This window comes from Chenopodium quinoa, unplaced genomic scaffold (assembly GCF_001683475.1).
Source record: "Chenopodium quinoa cultivar QQ74 unplaced genomic scaffold, ASM168347v1, whole genome shotgun sequence".
Taxonomy (NCBI): Eukaryota; Viridiplantae; Streptophyta; class Magnoliopsida; order Caryophyllales; family Amaranthaceae; genus Chenopodium; species Chenopodium quinoa.
In genome coordinates this window covers 794,116-809,285 of record NW_018743033.1, presented here as the reverse complement: position 1 = coordinate 809,285, position 15,170 = coordinate 794,116, and the positions used below count along the sequence as shown (strand labels likewise).

The 15,170-nt window shown below is 33.9% G+C and overlaps 1 protein-coding gene and 1 long non-coding RNA gene across 4 annotated transcripts; one reads left to right on the top strand and one right to left on the bottom strand.

The window, feature by feature from the left end:
• Window positions 1-1,503: 1,503 nt before the first annotated feature.
• Window positions 1,504-9,018, bottom strand: LOC110730522. 2 transcript variants are annotated; one of them, XM_021910320.1, is made up of 9 exons: window positions 8,735-9,018; window positions 8,588-8,632; window positions 5,461-5,811; window positions 3,772-3,970; window positions 3,435-3,682; window positions 2,652-2,756; window positions 2,445-2,555; window positions 1,959-2,359; window positions 1,504-1,812 (listed from the first exon to the last, which is right to left on the bottom strand). In XM_021910320.1, exons 3-8 carry the CDS (start codon window positions 5,752-5,754, stop codon window positions 2,123-2,125), a joined length of 1,194 nt encoding a protein of 397 aa, XP_021766012.1. In that variant the 5' UTR covers window positions 5,755-5,811; window positions 8,588-8,632; window positions 8,735-9,018; the 3' UTR covers window positions 1,504-1,812; window positions 1,959-2,122. The 2 variants fall into 2 exon arrangements, with proteins under 2 accessions (XP_021766012.1, XP_021766013.1); XM_021910321.1 differs by having other exon boundaries at window positions 3,892-3,970.
• Window positions 9,019-10,748: 1,730 nt separating this feature from the next.
• Window positions 10,749-13,257, top strand: LOC110730520. Of its 2 annotated transcripts, none has more exons than XR_002513080.1 (6): window positions 10,749-11,174; window positions 11,523-11,832; window positions 12,087-12,155; window positions 12,278-12,375; window positions 12,476-12,554; window positions 12,906-13,257. It is a non-coding gene; the product is annotated as an uncharacterized LOC110730520 (long non-coding RNA). The 2 variants fall into 2 exon arrangements; XR_002513079.1 differs by having other exon boundaries at window positions 11,499-11,832.
• Window positions 13,258-15,170: the final 1,913 nt, after the last annotated feature.

Here is a 15,170-nt window from a genome sequence, read left to right as displayed (position 1 = left end):
CTCCGCCTCTGGAATCCATACCAACTGAGCAACAACTACATAAAAATTTATATAGGAAGAGAGAGAGAGAGAGGGAGAGAGAGAGAGAGAGAGAGAGAGAGAGAGAGGAAGAGTATTGGAAGGATGCGTTCTTTTTGTTTGAGGGAGTGAAAAAAAACCCCTAAGAGGCTGATTGAGTGGGTAAGTGGGCTGAGCTTAGTTGAGGGAGGGATTTTTTTTCTTCTGTTTATTACCGGGTACCCGAGAAAAATAATTCACGGCCCATGACCCGACCCAAGAATTGACTATATTGGCGGGTCGGGTACCCGACCCGAAAAAAAGGAAAAAATGAGAAATTACCCATCGGGTATTTGCGGGTCATCGGGTAGTCGGGTCGGGTTTTTTTTAACACCCCTAGCACCCACGCATGGCAGCTCGGGGCTTGGTGCCTAGCAAACCAAGCCTCGTGGGTTGGATTCTAGGCACTTGGCCGTAAGGGGCTATTAATTTTGCGATTTTGCGGTTTTTCGTTTTAATTAAAACGAGGCTAGGCCTTGGTTTTTCTCGGCATTTGCAAGACTTTTGGCAAAATTTTGGGGTAACCGGCTTAAGTAATTTTTATTGGATTAATTTTAATTAAGTTGATGTGGAATTTAGTGGGAGCTTCTTTAATTGTTTTAAGCTATTATTATTGCGTTAATTTACATGATCAAATAACAACTTTGACTAGTTTTAATCTGGCGCGTTAGTTGGATTAACCACCTAAGTTAGTAACTAGTTTTACGCTCGTTTTGAATTATTACTTGAATTATTTGTAAAATACATGGGTCGTTCACATTAGTGAATGGATGAATGGAATAGATATTCTAATGCAGGTTTTACGAAATGGAAACTAGTGGGGCCCAACTAGGATAGTAAATACGGATCGCGTTCCGTTTTGTGTTTTTGTAAATCGAAATACGGATTGTGTGCCGTTAAGTATTTTTGTACTCAAATTATTTAGATAAGTCCTAGCCTTACTAGTAGTTGCATAATTGGTGGTGATGTCTCGAAGACGGCGTTTCTAAGAAGACGAAGCCAACACTACAACAAAATGAAGCTAAGGTAACAATGAAAAACCATTCCCTAATATTAAAAAAGTGTTGCCTGGTATCTAAGGCAACACATATGAGGCGTAGTTTATGCCCCCATTGTCTATTCATAAGGCAACGCATTTTCGTACAAAGACAACAATTTTAAAAGCCAAGGTAAAATAATACCTAAGGCAACATTTTTACAAAGACAACAAATGAAAATTGTTGCCACCTTAGGAGACGATTCAAAATTATTACCTTTTGTCATAGTATTAAATAATCTTTTCACATGTTGTATTTGCTAGTAATAATACAAAAGTGTTGCCAAATATTTTAAAGACAACATTTAGAAAACTGTTATATATAGATTAAATGACTACAATGAATCGGCTATTTTTGTTTTCTATTGCAATATATTACTATATTATATTAAAGGAGTGAGAATGTGTCGTACTATTTTGAATTTGTTATATTAGAAAAATGTTGAACATTAAAACATGTAATAAGCATTTGACTACAGAATCCCAAACTTATAAAATTAATTAGTAAAACAGTACAACCAAAACACTATCAACTTGTTTTCAACCTCAAATCTATCTAAATAATCTATTGTTTAGTAGAATGTTGTAGGCCATAATATTAGTCTAACTAAGAAATAGAAGAAATAATAAAAGGTTAAAGCAACTTCAAATTGAGCCATAAAGTCATATTCTTCTTCTTCTTACTCGCAGCCTTCTTCATCTTCTTCTTGTTCATCTCCCTGTACAAAAAATAAAATAAAATAGATAAATATTTAACTTAGTATCTCTCAAAAAAAAAAAAAATGAAAAGAGAGAGAAAAAAATTGAAAGCCTTGGCCACTTTTCTATCTATACTTTACGTATATAGAAATCAAAAGGGTTTTACCTTGGATGTAGAAGCCGAAGATTGAAATCGAAGCATTTCTGTTGTACTACCACCATCCTTCTCAGATTGATTATCAATAAATAAAGAGCCAAGCATACTTAAATCAAAAGACATTAGTGGATTTTGTTGTTGAATTTGAGAAAGGATGGAGCTAAGACCATATGCTATCTCCCTTCTATCTTGTTGCCTTTTATCCTCATAATCTTTTTGTAGAGCTTGAACCTGGCCTCCTGAGCATGCTTTTCTTCAGCTTCCTTCATCAAGGCCTTCTGCTTTAATTGAGTTGATGAAACACCTCTTCCATGAAAATTTAATCGAGACTTTTTCTTGTTATCAAAACCAATAATAGTTGAAATCACACTTTCAACCTCCTCCTCTGAATCTAATTTCTCAATTTCAGTCTATATTTTACAAGATAAAGGACAAAAATTAATATTGACAAAATTAAATGCAAAAAAATTAACATGAAATGACAATGAATCTTACCATCAATTTGTCCCTTAGGTCACCGGGCTTTCGCTTTGTTAGCTTCTCCTTGCGTGTTGCTATGAACATTTGAGCTAAACTAGGATTTTTTGTTGTTTTATTATCCTTTTTCTATACAAGAGTAATGAGTGTCAATCATTTTAATGCATAAATAAAACCAATAATAAAAGTGATGAGAAATGTAAACAAGCAAACAAACAAACTCACCCACTTATATCGAACCCTAGCAAAACTCTTTGGTCCTGAAGTATGCAGCATAATGTTTTTTTCCTTTCCAACTAACCGATTTTCTTTATTTTGCATACATCGTTCCTGACAAATTAAGACGGTGAACTAATGAATAACATTTTTCTTAAGACAAGAAATATACATTTGCTATAACGGCAGGGAAATATAAGAGACTTGTATAAATGTAATACCTCATATTTGACATCATTCCAAATCTTTAACAAGTCTTGGAACATATTTTTTGGGACTAGTTTTGGTCGTTTGATCATCCTTGTTTTATCATTGTCATATTTATGAAAGTGTACTCTTTTTAAATAACATTTGTACCTTCTCCAAGCAGCACCAATGGTTTGCAAAACCCATTTTTTTTCCCTCAATTGGGACAATAAAATGTTTCTACAACAATACAAAAAAAAGTTATACTAAAGTGATCATATTGGAACTGTTAAACAACTCACTGCCAATTAATTAATCTTAATCACAAATCAAGAACATAAGAAAACAACTCACGGAAAGTCTAGAACCTATTCTAGCACTTACAAAACAAGTCACTGATCTTAAAAAGTAGCAGGCAGCCAAGCAGAACACCATGTAGGCAGATCGACAACAATAATGACAGTTGGGGTTTATTTTTTTACATAACATATGCCAATCAAGAAAGTTTAACATGACACTCTGACATGATAGCAGAAACCATATAGGACAAGTTAAGCAATTATAAAACATTTCTACCATATTTATTTAATTGAATAAGTAACTCACCAAGACATAATCCCAAAGTTCTTCTTTCTTCTCGTTCCTTAGTATGGGCCAATTCTTGACAGTTAGTGGTAGGATATTTGCTTTTCGAGCTATTGTTCCTAAGAAGCTAATGAACTCATTGCATGTACTGTCATCCGGACCAACAGGTTGTCCATGCTCATTCAAGGTAATTTCCAAGCGTTCTTCTTCGCTGCGTCCATGGACTTTGTAGCACATAGTGGGTCCTCTTCTAGGCTTATCCTTTTCAGCTAAAATGAGCAAAGAAATTCAAATGTTAAAATGGCTTATCAAGCATGTAGGTAAAGAATTTTAATTACAAATACAAACGATAGCTTGCCATTTTCTTTATCATTCTTGTCATGATTTAAGTGTTCAACTTCTAATCCGAGCATTTCAACTGGTTCTCTTGTGGTTGAATAATGCTGATGTAATGTATGATTAGGGGTAGATGAGCCACCATGTGAAGAAGCCAAATCAACATTTCGCCGACATTTTGCCATCACTGCTTTTCGAGTCAGAGCCTTCATTTTACGAATCTGAAATTGGGAACAAACATGGAAAAAAGAAAGACATACAATACTCTAATATATGTATGTACAAACATTATACAAAAAAGTTTCACACTTCATAACTCTTGTTAAATTGATAAGCAATTAATTGATCATAGACCACACATTCATAAGGGCATTTATAAGCAATTAAACATTAATGTCTAACTAAGCATGTGCTTCAAGTAGCCTTGAGAATTGTGTTCTTTACTGTTTCAGACACCATATTGACATAAGAGGTCAAATTTGAGCTGATCTTTAGGTATATGAGCATACAAGGAAAATATCACCAAACTGACGGGCCACCAAACCTCAAGCCCAAACCTCTATTGCAATATCAGAGAAGAGGAAAACCACAGCAGCACAAGGGAACAAATTTAATTAATTGTTGAAGGACAAAGGGTAGGGGAAGAGGGGAGTCTGCAGGAAGGGGGAACAACACTCACTAGTGGAGCAGAAAACTTGGAGCAGCATATCAGAGTAGATAGAGATAAACAAAATGAATTAAGGCGGCCTCTTTTGTGTTGGACAAAAGCCTTGTATATATAAGAATGTTTTTGCATTGTCAAGAATTCTGTGAGAAGACTATTGTATTGGAGATTTGGAGCTTTGTATCCTTAAGATACTTTGGGCAGTAGTAACCTAAAGTTACTGAACTATCAATATATTTCAATCCATTGGCTGTCGAATCTTTGTTCTTGCTGATTATTCTTGTTTTGTATGTGCTTTCTATTGAGTTAGTTTAAGAGTGTGCGACTGTTGAGTCTCACAGAAAATGTATATGTGCATCAAGACAGACAAAGACTAGGCTATTAGCACAATGCTTACACAATTTCACACTTTTGCAAATGACATGACAAACCATCCAAGTTTATTTGGGATTAAGGTATCACTAATGAATGTAATCAAAATCAGAACATCACAATAAAAAACATACATTACATTATTACAGTACAGCTCAATCATGAATCATTCAATCTAAATTGAAACTTGTAGTTTAACTGCTTACAGCGCAGAGCAGAATTTGTGTTAAGTTCTAGAGAAGTATTTGGCAGTAGATTGCAGAACAAGTGTACAGTCAGCAAGGCAAGGGGGCAGCAACTCATGACAATAGAGCAGTAGAATTAAAGTTTCAACAGCCGCAAAGCAATAGGCAACAACAACATTATAAAGCAACAACAACACACCAAGACATTTTTCTTACTACTTACTAAATCTGTAGAGAACTGGACAAATTTTCAATCAATACGTGTTCATAGTTGATGGCAAATCAGAACATTCAAACATCTATTCCTAGTTGCATATATACTTGCATGAGATAATAGAGTTCCATTCTCAATTTAAAACCTATATTTTAAATTTTAAACCCACTTATGACATATATATAGCAGCACAACACATCATCTTGATGCATAGAATTACATGTGTAAAGAATAGAGACATGCTTAGTTATAAATGTACAGCTTAGAAAAAACTACCTTCCATTGAATAGCATTGGACTTGTCTTTACTTTTAGACTGTGGAATGGGTAACTCTTCATCGGTCGAATCAAGCTCATGCTCCATATCTTGGTTAGGCCTATAGAGCTCATCGTCTCCCGAAACATTTTTCTTTTTATTCTTACTTTGATTGCCTCTATTATTTTGAACTTGCGCCATCAGTGACTTAGCCTGTTCCTTCAAACCTAATTCTTCCATTCTTGTCATATTTTTTCTAATTGTTTCCATTCTCAGCCTATTCTGACATTCTTGGTTCATGAGTTTGATGCTCATCACCAGAACCTCTTATAGCTCCAAGCTTAGTGGATTTTTTCTTTGTCATACTTGTAGCTAAATAATTTTGAAAATGAATCCAATTATACAGAAGAAAAAAAAGAATTATATATACTACCTCCGTTTTTTTTTATGTGCAACTTTGGCACATAAAACGGTTCACGAGGCAAAAGATTGAAGGGCAAAGATTAAGAAAGTATAATGGTGATTAATATATTATAAGAGTATGTAATTAAGGTGGAGAGAGAATGTTTGAATAATTAATCAAACCACCCATTGCCACCACCAAGACCAACCACCACCGCCGCCGCCTTCACCACCACCACTGTCGGCTTCACCACCACCGCCACTGGCTTCACCACCACCACTACCACCCCCACAAAACCACCACCACAACCGACCCCACGAAACCACCACCACCCTCACGTCTTTCCTTCTTTTTTCCGGCAGCCCCCTCCCTAACCAAAAAACCCAGATCTAACCCAGACCACCTAGACCCACATCTAACCCAGACTACCCCACCACCTAGACCCACATCTAACCTAGACCACCCCACCACCTACGCCACCAAGACCCAACCCTAACCCAGACCACCCCACCACCCAAACCCACCTCTAACCCAGAAAATCAAAACCCAGAAAATCAAAATCAAAACCCTGAAAATCAAAATCAAAGATGAAAGAGAGAAAGCCGGTGGTCATAGGGAGCAACAATTGGGCCGGAATCATCACCGGTATCCGAGAACCCACCACCGCCGGCGCCGTGAACAAACTTGCAGGCGTTACCATTCGAAAAAGGGTCGTTCAAGAGACCCAGTTTTCGTTCAAGAATTCGGGTCTTTCATTGATGGGTTCGGGTTTGGATTCGTGTTTCTGGGTTTTGTCGATGAGAGGGAGGAAACGACGGTGGCGGAAATGGTGGTGGTGGAGAGGGCGGAGATCGGCGGAGACGACGATGAAATGGGGGTTGTTGGGGAGGTCGGAGTTAGGGTTTTGAGGGAGGAAAGAGAAGGAGTAGGTGGAAACGATGAGGGTGTTGCAGGGGTGGAAAAGGAGGCCGGGACGGGTTGAGACGGCCGAGAGGATGGTGGAGATCAGGAGGAGAGAGAAAATGGAGGTCACCGACGATGACGCCATTGAAGGAGAAGTGAAGAGAGGAGAGAGAAAATGGCAGATTTGGGGGAATTTGGGATTTCTGAGGTGATGAAGAAATTTGGAATGAATTTCTGAGGGGAGGTAGTCTTGGAGAAGGTACAATTAGGTTAATGATTTTAGATTAGATAAAAAAGTTATTGTGATTAAAATAAGATAAGAATAGCATTAAGAAAATCTGAATTTTTAAGTAAGGGTAAGTTTGTAATTTTCAGGGTTTTTATTTACCAAAAATAGAATGAAAAAGGAAAGTTGCACATAATAGTGAACGGACTAAAATGGCAAAAGTTGCACATAAAAAAAAACGGAGGTAGTACATATATACACGCATTCATAAAGCAAGCTTGCACAAATAAATAGTAAGAATTATACAACCAAACAATAGCTATATATAAGCACTCATAAAGCAAACTCTCCATTAAATTTTCATTCTAAATTCAATTATATATCTAGGTTTTTTAATATCAAATTTGATATACTGGTATCCCTTTCTATCATAAACTAAGCATATGTGACATGCCGACATCGTTTACTAATAAAAATGTTGGACAGAAACATAGGAGAGGCGGGAAAATTAGTGCAGATGCATATAACCCACACATAGTGTAAGCAACCCCACTAGCTACCATTAGTGATTTCGTTTGTAAGTTAATTAGACCTAGGACAAATATCTTAGCATCTGTCAGCAATTACTCAGTTCAGTAACAACTAGACATCAGGGAATAAAATTGACAGTCCTCAATATGCTTTAATTTTTAAATCTTTTCTAATTAAAACTCTTCTGCTCAAGTTACAAAACAAGTAAGGATAACCATCTGTTTAATAATCTAGCTGATTTCACAAAAGGGTTAGCATGATTGAAAGCTTAACAACTAACCTCTATTAACTTAAATTTTAGTGGCAAATTCTGTTCGGTACATTTTTTAGACTAAAGTAGAACAAACAAAATATAATTGATTTCTATAGTGAACAAATCAGAATATATCTCAGAACCCAAGACTCCAGAACCTTATATGTACTAATTATTGATGAATGAATTGAAGTTAAGATCACATTGGAGCTTGGTCAGATTGGCAACTGTAACATTCTGGACAGCCTAATAAACAACCTGGACTGTGCATCAAATTGAGAAAGGTGAGGTTTTGCAATGTTCAGAGAGCAGGTTCAGGTACTATAAGTCTCTAGATAGTAAAATTCACAAAGATTGATCAAAATTGGACTCAAATAAATGGCTTGAATTTTTGGATTGCCCTTCATAGCTGCTAGTGTAGTGAATGTGGCCATTGGAAAGTAATAAGAGAGATGATCAATGATAAACTAAGGGGATGACAGCCTAATCACACGAACACCTCCTAAGACACCCAAAAAATGGCCTCGTTAGCTTTCGAGGGTGTCAGCAAAACACCCTAAAAAACGCTCTAAAACTCACACCCGTTATCTGATGTCATGCATCTACTCATATTAACAAGTGCAAATGTCCATGTCAATCACTAAGCAGCAACAGAAATACAGAGCTATTTGTAAATCATAACCATTAAAATCATCTTAACCCATAATCATATTAAATTACAAAAATAAGACGACCCAGAATATATTACATCTAAAAATCAAATCCAACATCAAATTAACCAGTTATAAATGCCAAATTCACTTCAGAGATTGAAAGGGTAACGATGACTTACATGAAATTCAGAATACAACAACGATTTCGCCGGCATCAAACCCAACTAGCCAACCATAAATCCAAAGAAAGCAGTGTGAGTAGAGAGAAAAGCAACTAGTTAATTACGAATTGAAATAGATACTCTATACTCTTAATTAACTCTCACCTAAGTAGAAAGAAAGAAGGTGAGTAAGTAGAGTAACCGATTGGGGGATATGATGATTTTAAGATGATGACTGTGTTGTATAATAAGATCAACCACTGAAAAGTGGAGTAACTGCTTATTCATGATCAAAAAAATTTGGAGCCAAAAATAATTTACAATTTCGCGGGTTTGGAGAAGAATATGGAGTTGAGGCGTTGAGGAAGAGTTGAGGCGTTGAGGAAATGAGGGTGGAGTGACCTGTTGAGGATGATGGGGTTTGGTTTTTTTTTTTTTTTTTTTTTTTTTTTTTTAATTTATTTATTTTTTAACTTATTTTCTATTTTGAGAACTAAATGTGGACTACTAGCTAATGGTTCTTCTTTTTGGAATAAACTAGGGGATCTTACTTGGGTGGGATTACAAATATCTTAAGGAAACAAAGTTGTAATCTATTATTGGATTATGACGAAGAAATTATTGGATTAAAAAAAAATGAATTAATTAAAATGGGTATTGGTAGCAACTTGCTAGTTTCTGGATGGTAATCTAATAATAATAATAATAATAATAATAATAATAAATCAAACTATTTATTTTAATTGTTTCAAAAAAAAAATATTTATTTTAACGAATAAAAAATAGGTGTACAATAAATTTTGTATATCCGTATTGATATTGTCCTAAATGATTACTAGTTAGGGTCTGTTCTCATACGATTATTTCCAGTTCAGTTCAGCTCTAATAAGTTCAGTTTAACTCCTAATTTCATTCTCTTATAAAATATTCATTTCAATTTAGTTCAGTTCAGCTCTAATAAGTCCAGTTCAGTCATGAGAACAAACCCTAACTTAAAAAAAAAAAAAATGGGTGTACAATATTACTCCTAATATATACACACAAACGTTTTTTTTTTTAAAAAAACCGGGTGTACAATAATTATTGTACATCCATTATAAAGATAGCCTAAAGTGATCAGAAGTTACCCCTATAATGAATAAAAGTTACCACAATATGTATAAAAGTAACCCAATAAAGAAAAGGTTTGTAAGTAAAAGCAACTATAATATACTTATATAACTTATTTCATTGGTTATTTACATTAAAAATTGGCAAAAAAGTTACCCTACTAAACTATTTTACGTGTTCTAAATCATGATTAATTTTATCTAAGCTTATGTGAGATTATTTTTTGTAAAATAAATGGAATAAAGGTGAACATAATAGAGTCTTGTTTGTAATAATATTTGACTTTATACAAATGTAATATTGAATCGAAATCAGCAAAAATGTAATCAAGGAGACCAAAGTCAACTGATACGAAACAGACCCACTCAAACTCGTTTAAACCTAAGCTAATACTCCAATTTGACCATTAACTAATACAAAATTGATGGCTTTTTCCAAATTTGACATGGACCCGATAGTTATTGTCTCGACTCAAAATTGATCAGATCCAAACCGAGGTGGTTCAAAAGGGTAACCTTGACCATTATGACAATCTTTTTAACACAATTGTGAAATTCAAGTTACTATATAGAGTAAAAAGAAACAAAGTTACGTAGTGAGTTTTACCATTAAGTTTTATACAAATGTGAAATTCAATCAAATTCAATCAAATATGTTACTCATTAGTAATAATTAAGTCTTGTTTAAAAATAATAATAATAATAATTAAGTCTAAAATCTAAGGGTTTGTTTTGATTGGCTGAACTGAGCTGAACCGAACTGAACTAAACTTATTGAAGCTGAACTGAACTGAACCAAACTGAATATTTTATGAGAGAAGGAAATTAAGAACTGAACTGAATTGAACTGAATGGAACTTATTAGAACTGAACTGAACTAAAAATAATTTGAAAAGAACAGGTCCTAAGTTTATTATGAGCTAGTATGTAATAATTTTGTTAAAAAATGAGTATGTGATAATGATATAGATTCATTCATATTATTATTATTATTATTATTATTATTATTATTATTATTATTATTATTATTATTATTATTATTATTATTATTATATTGTTGTTTTATATTATTATTATTACATCACTAATCATTGAAGAAAAAAATCACAAAGTTAACTAACCCCCAACTAATTCGTTAGAGACTTAGTTCTTCCTTCAAAGTAGAACAAACAGAACCATATTCAACTAATTCTTCCCAAAAAATAAAAAACCCCAACTAATTTTTCCCTCAAAATCGAACAAACAAAACCAAATTGCCCCTATGTTATTCCAACTCTCATAATTTCGCTCACCTATTCCTAATAGATTAACCCCTAAATAGCATCAAATTTGATTTTGATTTCGATTAAATTAATACTCCGTATCAACTTTTAATTTGTTGGTGTAGATTGAAGAGAGTAAAGAATCAAATATAGATAGTTTGTTGCCATCTTCTAATAATATCTTGGTGCAACCTGAAAATAGCAGCGGGTAGATCGAGGAAGAAACAAAGACAAGTAAGTCCGGCAATTCGACTAAACTGTTCGTTATTTGGTATTTCGTTAACTTGATTATCTAGAGTAACTTGTACTGGGTTTGCAGATTTCATACATTGTTGTAGCATATTCAATTGTTGGCTTTTGAAAGTAATTTAATATGAGTTAAATTTGTGTTCTTATGATAATACATGCATATTTCTTATCTAATCTCTCCATGCTCAACATTGTATGTAATTTAGGCATAAGAGCCGCTATGAGCATCCTGCAAATTTTAGTTAGCAAACTTTGAGTAGCTGAGCTATATTCTTGCCTGATGGGCTCATAAAATTCTGCAATTTACAGTTCTAAGGCAGTCTGATGCTGTAGGAAATATTGCTTGAGTAACTACCTTGAACCTGTCTACCCCCGAGCTGCAATGTGCTTGATGATACACGCTATAAAGAAGCTCCACAAGGCACTTTTTGAAGGTCTAGCAACATTTTTCAAACCTTATGGTCTGAAATTGATCTTGCTTTCCTATCCTCACAATGCTGACCAGACGATTGAGTAGCTTGAATTACTAGACCGCTTGAAAGTTTTATGGCGGGTTCTCTGCGATCTCATTGTATTCATAATGACTTGTATCATCTAAACTTATGCTTAGGAGGATTCTCAAGAAACTCATGAGTAGCTGAAGGTAAGAAGTGCCTACTTATGCCCTGTTGCTACCTATTTAGATGAATTCAAATTACAATAATTCAGAGTTCAGAATCTTACAGGTTTAAAATCATACTGTTTTCTTTATTTTGTATTTTTTTAACTCGAAAGTTGGGATTTGCTTACAGTTTAGATGAATTTAAATTACAGTAATTCTTCATTACTTAACCTTTAAACTAGATATGCATGCTCTTCACTCCCTTTTTAGACATATAACTCACTATGTTGCTTCAGGTCTCAACTAAAGACACCGATATGGCAATCATGCTATTGAACTGTGTGCCCGTCTATGCAATGATACCGGTAAGCCTGCATTAATCAGCATTCAGCCCAAATATTTCCTTAATTAAGTCACATAACAAATTCAAGCAGCAATTCAATGACTAATTTATTTACTTGTTTTGTGGCCTGCATACATTAATCAGCAATTCAGTAAGCCTGCATTAAACAACAATTCAGTAAGCCTGCATTAATCAGCATTCAGCACAAGCATTTCCTTAATTAAGTCACATAAAAAATTATTGTAAGGGCCTATTTTCTGTAGTTATGCTTCTTGGATCTTGCTGCTTGACCATATATTTACAGTGGATGTTTTACATTGAGGCTTTCTTCATCTGTTGTAGGCATATGAGAAATTTGAAGTTTAGGAAATACGGCTCCTTAATCAAGGCCATTTACAGATTCACTACGGCCAAAATTATGGTAAGTCTTTTATATGTAAATTGTTTGTTCTATTATCTTTTTACTTGTTAAAACATTCTGAAACTGAAAAGGGCTACCCTGTTCTGTGTAATGATAAGTAGATAAGCAAAAATAATTTTTTCTATCCCGTCAAAGCGTTCTGCTATTCATAACTTGAAAAATTATTGATGGTTGTTATAATGTGTGAAGGCTTGAGATTAAACATTTTCTCTATCAGCAAGACTTTCAATATTCAACCATATGGCTGATTGAATGTTCAGATTTTGAGAATGGACTAGTTGTGCTTTACTTCACATGCTATAAGGCATTGTTTCTGATTTTCTTGACATTTGTCTTTTACTCTTTTCTCAGGTACATAGCATATAATGATATACACCAGAAGTGCTTAAGTCAGATAAAAGGCGAAGCATTTCAAACATGCCAGAACACTATATGGATGTATGAGTAGGCTTAACACTATACCACAACATTCTTATGGGGAGGGAGAACCTTAAATACATGAATTGTTATCTCCTCCCACAACCCCCAAAATAAGAAAGTCGGTTCCCGTTTGTAGGGAGGCGATCATTTTGTACTTCTTAAAGTTCTTGTTAGTTTGGCACAAGGTTGTAAATTGATTGAAATTGATTTGTTTATGAACGTGGACGTCCATGAGAAGGCTCATCTTGAACTATAATTTATGAACATAGACTTGTTATTGCAATAGTTTATCATGATGGAAATCATTGCAATAGTTTCTTGTTATAGAAACTTTTTATCAGTCATACCAGTCCAAATCTTGTTCAAGCAACAAATTATCTGCACCTCTCACTCTTTAATTGCAAACCATTCCTGCTAGAATCAGAATTTGATTCTTGTTTAACAAAACAAATTCAATTGGAACATTACTTGCCCATAATTACAATTTGATTTTCAAAAAAATTGAATTCTTTGAAGATATACAAGGACAATAACCATGTCCCTTCCAATTACAATGTTGCAACTTAGTTAGTTAAGCTGAGATTGCAACGCAACAAAATTAGTATTGGACTACTAGTGAAATATACTTCGTACAACAGCTATAAGAAAGGTGCATCCATGAAATGGTTGCAACATGTCATACGCAGCATCCTCAATACTTTGTTTCCAAAATGCCATATATAAGACCAAACTCCATTGCCTGCACAAGGAAGGAAGGAATATAAACAAAGGACTCAATCTTGCCGATAAGCCAAAGAAAGGCACGTATGAAGACTTTTGTTATAATAACAAAATCAGCATATTAACAAACACACATAAGATCCGTCTCTGCAAAAAATATTTTGGGTAATGGAACATTAAAGAAAAGGCTTATTGATTTTCCACCTCCGAAATCACGAGTGATGACCTAAAAAATCCAATGTGAGTTCAAACCAAAATTTTGTCGATATCAATGTGTACTGTGAAGATAATGCAAAATGGATTGCATGATCCCATTCATTAAGCACTTTTTTCTGCCAAACTGGTGTGAGAAAAGGATGAAGCAACTTTTAAATACAGGTGAGACATAAATTTTGTGAAATATATTTACTAAATTTTGTGAAATACATTTACTAAAGGAATTCCAGAATCTGAGATGATGGACAAAAACTGCAAGTAAATGTTATAAATAGCTTAAAAAACAAACAAAGTTCAGTGCCAAAATTTGCATATAAAGATTTAATTTTTAAATTTTTTTTTATACAAAGACTGCTAGCCTTTTGAAATTTATTTGTACTGTATAATTACCATCAATTCTACTCGTATGAAAATAGTAACTTTTACATATGTGTTGTATTTTCTACATTGATTTAGCTTAAAAAATGCTGTTGTGAAATGTGAAATCCACCGACCACAATTACCGGTGCTAAATTTTATTTTCTAATCATCAACTATTGTTGTCATACACACCTTTATGAATAGATAATAATTTGTTCTTATTGGCAATAATCTATTTATTATTATTTTTAAACGAATGTTCTAAATAATAACCTATCTTATGTAAGACAATGAAAACTCATGAAACAATCTTGTCTTAGATACCTTGAAAAAGCGTTTTTAAAATTATTACATAAGCAACAATTTTATTGTTGTTATCTTTCTTGGCAACATTTTAAATAATTGTTGTCTTTTGTAAAATAAATAACTACATTTTACATATTGTTGTCTTACATAATCTAAAGCAACACTTTTCAAACCGTTGCATTGTCATATAGTAAAAATTGTTCAAGATCAAGGTAACAAACAAGTATTGTTGCCTTTTACTACAAAAGGCAACGTTTGTCATTTTGTTGCAATTTTGTTCGTTGCCTATTCTCATTTTTTTTGTAGTGCAAGAGGATGCAACAAAGGCCCTTGAAGAATTGAAGGCTCAAGTTCAAGGGGTCATGCTAGTTGCCAAACGCATCTTTAATTATGCTTTATATATTTTGCTTATATAAAATTGTGATGTTAGATGCATGTTTAGGATTTCGAATGTTGAATGATTAGTTTAGTTCACTTAAATCAACCAACATAGAAACCCTGAGTCCTAAAGAAAATTGAGTTAAATCTGCCATTCCAAAATGACACTTACGGAACTAATGAGAATAGTAATGGGCTGTGCCAAAGCAAGACATT

Coding starts and splice junctions, on each gene's coding strand:
- LOC110730522 (XM_021910320.1), bottom strand. CDS start 5,754: ATGAGCATCAAACTCATGAACCAAGAATGTCAGAATAGGCTGAGAATG. Junction 3,683..3,771: donor CAAGAATGATAAAGAAAATG/GCAAGCTATCGT, acceptor TGCTCATTTTAG/CTGAAAAGGATAAGCCTAGA. Junction 2,757..3,434: donor AACTTTGGGATTATGTCTTG/GTGAGTTACTTA, acceptor TTAATTTGTCAG/GAACGATGTATGCAAAATAA.